The sequence below is a fragment of the Lucilia cuprina genome, chromosome 6 (assembly GCF_022045245.1).
Source record: "Lucilia cuprina isolate Lc7/37 chromosome 6, ASM2204524v1, whole genome shotgun sequence".
Taxonomy (NCBI): Eukaryota; Metazoa; Arthropoda; class Insecta; order Diptera; family Calliphoridae; genus Lucilia; species Lucilia cuprina.
The window spans coordinates 16,074,459-16,082,820 of record NC_060954.1 but is presented as its reverse complement, the minus strand read 5'-3'; the positions used below and the strand labels follow the sequence as shown (position 1 = coordinate 16,082,820).

Sequence of the window (8,362 nt, the reverse complement as noted above, 5' to 3'; positions counted from 1 at the left end):
AAACGTTAGTGCTTTTTTACCCATTTTCAGTTAGAAAATTACGCTTTTTTACCCCTTTTTAATTTTTTTGCGCGCGTTTTGCTTGACCAATGTTGGCAACACTGCTGTCGTTTGCTTTTTGTTTTGACATTTTGATAAAGAACTTGATTTGTTGTTGTTTATAGTGCAAGTACCACGAAAAAAAGTGAAAATTTCTCATTTTTGTTCATACGGCTTTGGAAAAAAATTCGAAAAATTATTTTTAAAATAAATTTGACAATTTAAATATATTTTAAATATAATAAAATAACTTATTAAATTAGCGTTATAATCAAAAAAATAACAACAACACCGGTAACTTAATTCGGTCATAATTTTGATCAACATAAATATGTATGATTGCTAAATTTCGAATGACGTAGTGTTTGTTAAGAATTTTTTCTCTCTAAATGGAAATCAATTTACATACAATTTGTTCTTATACATTTTAAGCATTAGTATTTTGTAACAAAGATTTTGTTTGGCTAAACAAAACAAAAATATAACCTTAACAAACGACAGATAAAAAAAAACGAAAAAAAGTTGAACTTTTCCACTGCGAAAATTTTATTTTTAGCCCATTATACGTCAGATTAGCAGCAGCAGAAATCGTTTGTTTTCTTAAGGGGTGGACACCGGGTTATATACAGGTAAATAAATAGCAGATTTATATCTAGTCAATATTTGTTTTTTTATTATTAAGACAATTGTTTAGTAATCTTCTATTCTAGATACATATTTATGGCAGTAATTGTTTTGTCGCATCTGTTGGTTTTGTCTCCATAGTTCAAGCAAATTCTTTAAAGACATGTTGCCGAGAGGGGTAGAATTTGTGAAAATTTTACATTCAAAACAACGTATCATAAGTCAGCGGGCTGTGAGTCAATTTAAAAATCAACTATTTGTACCGACTTGCCGGCAAATTCTTAAGAATAATGTCGGTGAAAATATTAACAAAAATGTGCTTATTATGCAGAGGCTTTATACGACTAAGGATAAGGTAAGTTTGAGTGGGTCGGTCAATTGCTATAATTTAAAAATGGCGCAAATTTATAGCAGGTTGTATGTGAGTGTATTTCTTGAGGAGATTTAGGTGTAGAAAGTTACATGTTGCCTTAAAAGACCATTTAGGTTTCATGGGAACAACAATCTTATGAAAATTTTAACACTAATGTATTCCTTAAAACAATACCTCCATATTTAGTGATTAATTATGTTAAATTTGCGCCAATTTATACTTATTAAACCAAACACAAAACCCTTGCCTTTTAAAATATCTTCCATTTTCATCTAATTTTAGATCATTGCTTCCCCACCCATACAATCATCTTCATCGACCGTAAGAAGCGATATACCAACCACCCAAACGAAAACAACCAAAAAAACTGCAACAGAACCAAAAAAATCTGTAAAAGAAAATGGTAATGACGCCTTAGAAGAAACAACCACCAAAGCTGAGGGTGTGAAAAAAACGAAAAAATTTGAAGTTGAAACTTCGAAGGGCATCCTATCGATAACCACAACAATTGAGGATTCTAAAATCAATGATATTGTATTTGAAAAGACTAAAGGCGGTGCGAAAAAGGCAGCAGCAGCTGTCAAGAGTGCAGCAAAAGCTTCCGCCACGGAGAAAAGTATCAGTAAGCCCACACTGGAAGCTGCAAAAGTAACGACAACAAAACTGGATAATGCCTTAAATGATGTAGTTAAACAGGCAGCAGCAGCCCAAAATGAAGCTGCCACAAAAACTGTGATCCTAGATATGGCAGCCACACCAACGGTGGCTAATATAACGGCTGTGGTAGCAGATCCCGTGCCGGAAGTTAAACCAAAACCAGTAAGACTTAAATTTAAAGAGAATATTTAACAATTTTGTTGTGATATACTGTTACTTTTAGAAACGTGTCAAAGTTGATTTAAATCGTTCTTCATTGGAACGTAATTTTATTACACCAGCCCGGGCCATGAGTGATTTTCTACTTAAAGCTTCCGATTTGGAAACGTTACCAAAAATTAAACGTCGTTCACCCTACGAACAGGAACCACCCATAACTGTGTACTGGCGCAAAGATGTAGAGGCTAAAGCAATCAATATTTGGGGTTCAAAAGAGAATCTCATTAAGGAGTGTTTAAAGCGTGAAATTGAACGCAAAACACATCAACAAAGTAAGAAATCAACAATAATGGTAGTTGATTGCATAAAAAAAACATTAAATTGAAATATTTGTTTGCAGATATTTTTACCGTTAAAAGAAGACTGCGTGATTACCGAAGAGAAATTGGCTCTAGAGCTGCTGCCTATGATGATGAGCCCGGCTTAAGAGGCAAATCTGGCAAAGTTGTTTTAATAGCCATAGCAATGTAGGTCTTGTTTTACATTATTTTTTCTCTTTAAATAATCTCTTAATACGTTTTCTTATGTTTTTGCTAGCAATGGTTTAAATTTCTTATTTAAGGTGGGTGGTTGGCTCTTTTCGGGTTCACATAGCATGTTCGCCGAGTCTATACACTCTTTGGCTGATACTATAAATCAATGTATTTTAGCCTATGGCATCCATAAATCCACACAAATGGCTGATTCAGATCATCCTTATGGTTATACGAATATGAAATACGTTTCTTCTTTAATTTCGGGTGTTGGCATCTTTTGTGTGGGTACTGGTTTGTCTTTCTATCATGGTATTACCGGTCTAATGCATCCTGAACCTATGGAAAATTTCTTTTGGGCCTTTTTCATTTTGGGTGGTTCTTTAGTGTCTGAGGGGGCTACCCTCTTAGTGGCTGTGAATGAAGTTAGAAGATCGGCAAAATTAAAAGGAATATCCTTTAAAGATTATGGTGAGTTTATAGGTTTAAGTCAAAAAGCAAATATTTAAACTATTTATTACTGCAGTGGTACAGGGTAAAGATCCCTGTGTAAATGTGGTTTTGACTGAGGATGCGGCTGCTGTTACCAGTGTAGCTGTGGCGGCTGCTTGTATGGGTTTATCCACTGTTACTGGTTCGCCTATCTATGATGCTGTGGGTTCTCTTTTAGTAGGCAGTATTCTAGGAGCAGTAGCTTCATTTATTATCTATACAAATGTGGCTGCTTTAGTGGGACAGTAAGTTAGAATTTCGCCTTAAGCTTTCGTATTTATTTTTTTCACTTTCCCCACTAGATCTATACCCAGAGAACAATTGGATCGTATTAATTCTGAACTAGAAAGTGATGTTATGATAAGAGCTATACATGATGTTAAAGGCATTGATATAGGCAATTCATTGGTGCGCTATAAGGCCGAAATGGATTTTGATGGTCGTGAATTGGCACGCTCGTATTTGGATAAACAAGATTTAAACGAACTATTAAAGGTTCAATTTTGTTTTATTGTAAAACAATAAGTTTATTTATGGTTTTTCTTTTGATGTTTCTTTTTAGATAGTGAAATCATTCCAAAATACTGATGAATTGGAACAATTTCTATTAAATCATGGTGAAAATATTGTTGATTTAATGGGTGGTGAAATTGATCGCATTGAAATGAAACTTAGGGTATTTATTTTGAATTATTTTCTTTTTTGTTTTTATTTACTATTTTTTATCTGCTTTTTTCAGAAAAAATTCCCTGAAATACGCCACTGTGATTTGGAAATCCTCTAAGTTATTTTCATATTCTAAATTCCAATTGGTCGAACTTTCCTTTTGTTTAAGAAACGTTGTTGTTTTCTATTGCTTTAAGCTTAGAGTTATTGATGCTAATTTTTCGCGTTTTTTTTATATATAGTAAAAAGTTTTTAAAGAATTTTCTTTTGAAATTAACGTGTTTTTTATTTATTTATTTGAAAATTTGAATTTCTTTTTGTATTAATAATACTCTTACCATTTTTTATAGAAAAACAAAGTTATTAAAATGTTTGTATTGTATTTCTGTAAATAGATGACTGTTCTCAAAAATTTGGAAAAAATGTGATTATTGTGGTGCTAAGGAAGAATTATAACAACAACATATATACAAAGCAATTTCTTATTGTTTTCAATAAAATATTGTTGATTTTTAAATTTTATTTGAAGTTTACAAATTGTAACAATTATCTATAAAGCAATCTCTTTATGTTTTCAATAAAATAACGATTTGTTTTTAAATCAATGAAGAATATTGAGGAGAAGGTTGTAAATCTAATGATTTCAATTTCAAATATATATTTCGGGCAATAAAAACTTCAATTTTAGAACAACAGATTCCTAAACAAAATATTACATACTTTGAGGAAAGAGAATTTTATAATCAGATTCTTTAAGTTCATTATTAAGAACAAAAATGAACGAATTTAATTTAAATATTAGAAAATTATCTCATTACCTTTAAATTCGATTTATTTTAACATGTCGATCGAGATCTCTTGCCTTATTTACTCTTCTTTTTCCTACCGCCACTGCCAGCACCTGATTTACCCGAACTGTCAGCTCCACCACCAGTCTTTTGCATTCTTCCCACTTGCATATCTTTGAGTTTAGCTTGTAGTTTCTTTTTCGCCTTTTCCAATTCCTCTTCCTGTTTTATGGTTTTAGCCGGCTTAGGATGTAAGAATTGTTTTCGTTCAGTTTTCTTGGCAGCTTCACCACAACCATGAACCTCCGGCAGACCATGTTTAAAACAAAATCTCTTTCGGCAATAATCACAATTTTGGCCCATTAAACTGGTTTTGGTTTTACAACGAGCAAAATCACACAGATTGTCGACATCTTTTACCGCAGTTAAAACATCATCCAATTTCATTTCTACCACCTGGCTAGGAATTTTATCCAATAGCTCGAGGGTATTATTGGTGCCATAGTTAGGTTTTTTACCTGGTTTTGCAGGAGGAAACAATGGTGGTTCTACTTTATTTGCTGGTTCTGTTTGATCAGCAACACCAGATGATTTAGCTGGGAGATCATTTGTAGTGGGTTTTTCTTCATAAAATATATATAATTAAAATCTAAAATAACTAAATTTTATTAAAAAAAAAACTTACCGGACATGTTAAATTTCTATAATTTGTTTACTATTTTCCCATTTGTTTACATTCCACAACAAAACATATGTGCCATATAACAGTTTTGTCAGTGTACTTATAACAGTTTTCCCACAACAAAAAGTTGACAGTTATTTTGACATTAATGTCAATCAAAATTCCAGCTGTTTTGTAATATTTGTTTTATTATTTTTTTTGTTTTGTTGCTTTTACAATAAAATAACAATAAATAGCAAAAGTTTTATTTATAATTTGCTTAAAATATTAATTAAAAAGAATATCTTTAAGTTTGTTTTAAATAAATGTTAGACAAAATGTCGTTAGATGTGAATAGAGCCGATGAGATAATTTTAACCAGCATACAGCAGGAGTATAAAATTTTAGCAGAATAGTAAGTTGTTTTTGGAATTTCTTAGATCATTGTTTATTTAATTTGTTAAATTAAAATATTTTACAGTAAAATGGTGGAATCTGAAAAAATAGGCGGCATGTATGTTATTCCTTCATTTGGCAATTCGCTGTGTAAGTATATCTTTTTAAATAAGAAAAGTGAATCATTAGTGCTTTAGGGACTTTAATACAGAAGTATATACTCCCCCTTTAAAGTTCATTTAAAATATACATTGACGTCTATATATGCACACAGATTTGAAAGGAGGAAGTATAAATGTATGAATATTATATCAAATGTTTTATTCGTTCAAATATTTGGACAAAGTATCAATACATCCACTGACATTCAAACACCTGGTTGGCTCTAATTCTCCTTTCGTTAGGATGTATACTTGGAAATCAAGAGTAAAGGCAGACGTCACCTTATTGTTCCCTTTATTAGCAAAGAGAGTCGTCACTTCATAAACGAAATTGGAGACAATTGTTACTCAATAATTGGATCTCCACTCCGGAACGACAAGATTATCAATTAGCCAAAGATTGTCAACTCAGTAATAGATGTATCAACCAGAAGTTTCTTTCCCCTGGGAGAACACGCGTCCCAGCCAATCTGTTTACAGTCCCCAGAGTAGAAAAAAACTTAAAATATCAATTACCATGCATTTGGCTTCTATAGACTAGATTTCTCACAGTGTCTTCGTACAAATACAAGTTAAAGTAGCCAGTCCTCTTAGTAGCATTTTGCTTTAAATGTCCTAATTGGAAGAACTAACGTTGTAAATCTTCTAACAGATTTTGTAATCAAAATATGAATACATTAATCTAATTTTTATTGTTTTGTTTTCCAGTATGGTATGGTGTAATATTTGTAAGACATGGATTCTATGACCAAGGCGTATTTCGTTTTAATATACTTTTACCCGACAAATTTCCAGAGGACAAAACCGTACCGGTAAGTTTGCAATTTTAAATATAAATATTTTAAAATTAAATCAATTATTGTTCTCAATAAATAATCCAATCAAAATTATTGGAATACAAATTCCAAAGATGCTACATACATAATTTATTAAAAACTTTCTTTTTGATTGTCTTAAATATCTCAATAATTAAAAAAACATGTCTTTAATTCATTTTAGACCGTTATTTTTCAAAATGAAATCTTCCATCCCTTAATATGCCCGTTCACCGGCACCCTCGATCTATCACATGCCTTTCCACACTGGCGTTGTGGTGAAGATCATGTATGGCAACTTTTAAAGTACATACAAGCGATATTCAATGATCCTGTAGACTGTATACGCCTAAATTCCTCAACAACTATAAAATGGCAAAATAATGAAGCGGTAGAATTATTAACTCAAAATCGGGCGGGTTTTATAGCTCGGGCAAAAGAATGTGTTGCAAGCAGTAAAGAGCATGTATATGATGCACCGCCTACCGATGATCCTCACTACATATCATTTGAAGAATTCAACGATGAAATACATGGAGCAATTAAAGAACGCATTAGAGAGGGTAAAGAACTTGCTACTAATACAAATAACACACAAGCTAAAGGACTATCGTGGGTAAAAGAAGGCGAATACACTCCTTTAAGTATGGAATAGTATAAAATATTTATGTTTATTTACAATTTATAATTTTCCTTTGCAATTTTTTTTATTAACTAACAATATATGTTTGTAGTATATATTATTAATATTAGTATAGAAGAAAATTTTTGTTCATTATTGTATTTCTTTATTAGAGTTTATACCATAACGTTGTGTATTGACGATCCAATCATTTTGTAATAAAAGTTTTTTATCTTTCCACCAAATATGCGAAGGTGCATTATGTTCACCTTCTTCAAATTCAAAATATTTACTCAATTCTATGGACAATTTCGATCTTATTAAACCAATATTACCCACTTTTGGCCAAGCCGGATGATAAACACGTCCCGTTTCCGGATTCATGTAGATTTTTGTTGGTTGAAAGTCAATTTGTAAAATTTCGCCAGCATGATTGTAATGCAATTTATCTGGACCCTCGGTGTTTTCAATGACATGTGTAAAAACTATAGGCGTATCATCACATCTAATAAAATTACGTTCTCGTCCGCAGGGCGATAAATAGGGAAAATCTTCTCGATAACGTTGCGTTTCGTTTAGCTTAACACGATCGAAGAAAAATTTTAAAAATTTTTTCTCTTTAAAACAAGAGGTGAAATTTTTCATTTTGGCATCATCTAAGAATAACTTGAAAAAAATATATTATTTATTTATAATTGTATTTGCAAATAGTATTATTATTAATAATTACCATTCCTTCATGATCAATGTAGTAGAAATATTCTCGTATTTTTGGTTCCGGTTCCTGACCTTGTATATAACTAACATAACGTTGCTGGATTTGTAGCTTATTATTATAGTTAGGTTTAAATTTTGTTATAAATCGTTTTAATAACATTATTTAAACTTTAGGTAGAGTAGTTTGTTAATTATAAATTTTTTTATATATTTTTTTAAATTTTATTATCACAACAATAGCATCAGCTGTTTTGAGGAACCACTACGGAAAAATGGTCCATAAGTTAAGGTTCATATATAGGTTTGCGACGTAGGTATTGATAAGTTATAATGAAGGCACCTTTATTAAATTAGTTAGTTCTCTAGTTCATCAGTCAGCTGGAAAAATAAAAATGCCCCAAAGGTCTCTACCGGGCCAATTGTCCCCTCCTTTTTCAGTCCGAATACGAATTTTAAAAAGATTATAGTTTGGTTAATGAGTTTTTAATTAAAATTTACATTGATAAAAGAGATGCATTCGTAAAAACGCCTTAGGGCGAGTTTTTTGGATAAAGATAATCTTCATTCTTTGGTTAAACCTGGTTTAATATATGTTTCGTGTTTTTCAGTTATTAGTAAAGTTACTTATTATCTTAGTTTAACTGAGTGTAATTGGCCAA

At 31.4% G+C, this 8,362-nt stretch overlaps 4 protein-coding genes across 5 annotated transcripts; 2 read left to right on the top strand and 2 right to left on the bottom strand.

Moving 5' to 3' along the window:
* The first annotated feature begins 216 nt into the window (after window positions 1–216).
* LOC111684642 (zinc transporter 9) lies at window positions 217–3,955 on the top strand. 2 transcript variants are annotated; one of them, XM_023446855.2, is made up of 10 exons: window positions 217–668; window positions 750–1,018; window positions 1,319–1,855; window positions 1,917–2,184; window positions 2,253–2,379; window positions 2,450–2,856; window positions 2,912–3,122; window positions 3,180–3,372; window positions 3,440–3,553; window positions 3,617–3,955. In XM_023446855.2, the coding sequence occupies exons 2-10, from the start codon at window positions 827–829 to the stop codon at window positions 3,659–3,661; spliced, it is 2,094 nt and encodes a 697-aa protein (XP_023302623.2). In that variant the 5' UTR covers window positions 217–668; window positions 750–826; the 3' UTR covers window positions 3,662–3,955. The 2 variants fall into 2 exon arrangements, with proteins under 2 accessions (XP_023302623.2, XP_023302622.2); XM_023446854.2 differs by having other exon boundaries at window positions 734–1,018.
* Window positions 3,956–4,357: 402 nt separating this feature from the next.
* LOC111684656 (DNA-binding protein SMUBP-2) lies at window positions 4,358–5,154 on the bottom strand. The gene is made up of 2 exons (XM_023446872.2): window positions 5,017–5,154; window positions 4,358–4,954 (listed from the first exon to the last, which is right to left on the bottom strand). Exons 1-2 carry the CDS (start codon window positions 5,021–5,023, stop codon window positions 4,407–4,409), a joined length of 555 nt encoding a protein of 184 aa, XP_023302640.2. The 5' UTR covers window positions 5,024–5,154; the 3' UTR covers window positions 4,358–4,406.
* Window positions 5,155–5,204: 50 nt separating this feature from the next.
* Window positions 5,205–7,272, top strand: LOC111684647 (protein crossbronx). The gene is made up of 4 exons (XM_023446862.2): window positions 5,205–5,407; window positions 5,474–5,538; window positions 6,258–6,361; window positions 6,549–7,272. Exons 1-4 carry the CDS (start codon window positions 5,319–5,321, stop codon window positions 7,017–7,019), a joined length of 729 nt encoding a protein of 242 aa, XP_023302630.2. The 5' UTR covers window positions 5,205–5,318; the 3' UTR covers window positions 7,020–7,272.
* On the bottom strand, window positions 7,028–7,987 carry LOC111684648 (UPF0598 protein CG30010). The gene is made up of 2 exons (XM_023446863.2): window positions 7,717–7,987; window positions 7,028–7,652 (listed from the first exon to the last, which is right to left on the bottom strand). The coding sequence occupies exons 1-2, from the start codon at window positions 7,861–7,863 to the stop codon at window positions 7,140–7,142; spliced, it is 660 nt and encodes a 219-aa protein (XP_023302631.2). The 5' UTR covers window positions 7,864–7,987; the 3' UTR covers window positions 7,028–7,139.
* Between the last annotated feature and the right edge of the window lie 375 nt (window positions 7,988–8,362).

Coding starts and splice junctions, on each gene's coding strand:
- LOC111684642 (XM_023446855.2), top strand. CDS start 827: ATGTTGCCGAGAGGGGTAGAATTTGTGAAAATTTTACATTCAAAACAA. Junction 1,019..1,318: donor TTTATACGACTAAGGATAAG/GTAAGTTTGAGT, acceptor ATCTAATTTTAG/ATCATTGCTTCCCCACCCAT. Junction 3,373..3,439: donor ATTTAAACGAACTATTAAAG/GTTCAATTTTGT, acceptor GTTTCTTTTTAG/ATAGTGAAATCATTCCAAAA.
- LOC111684647 (XM_023446862.2), top strand. CDS start 5,319: ATGTTAGACAAAATGTCGTTAGATGTGAATAGAGCCGATGAGATAATT. Junction 5,408..5,473: donor TATAAAATTTTAGCAGAATA/GTAAGTTGTTTT, acceptor AATATTTTACAG/TAAAATGGTGGAATCTGAAA. Junction 6,362..6,548: donor CAGAGGACAAAACCGTACCG/GTAAGTTTGCAA, acceptor AATTCATTTTAG/ACCGTTATTTTTCAAAATGA.
- LOC111684648 (XM_023446863.2), bottom strand. CDS start 7,863: ATGTTATTAAAACGATTTATAACAAAATTTAAACCTAACTATAATAAT. Junction 7,653..7,716: donor ACATTGATCATGAAGGAATG/GTAATTATTAAT, acceptor ATTTTTTTCAAG/TTATTCTTAGATGATGCCAA.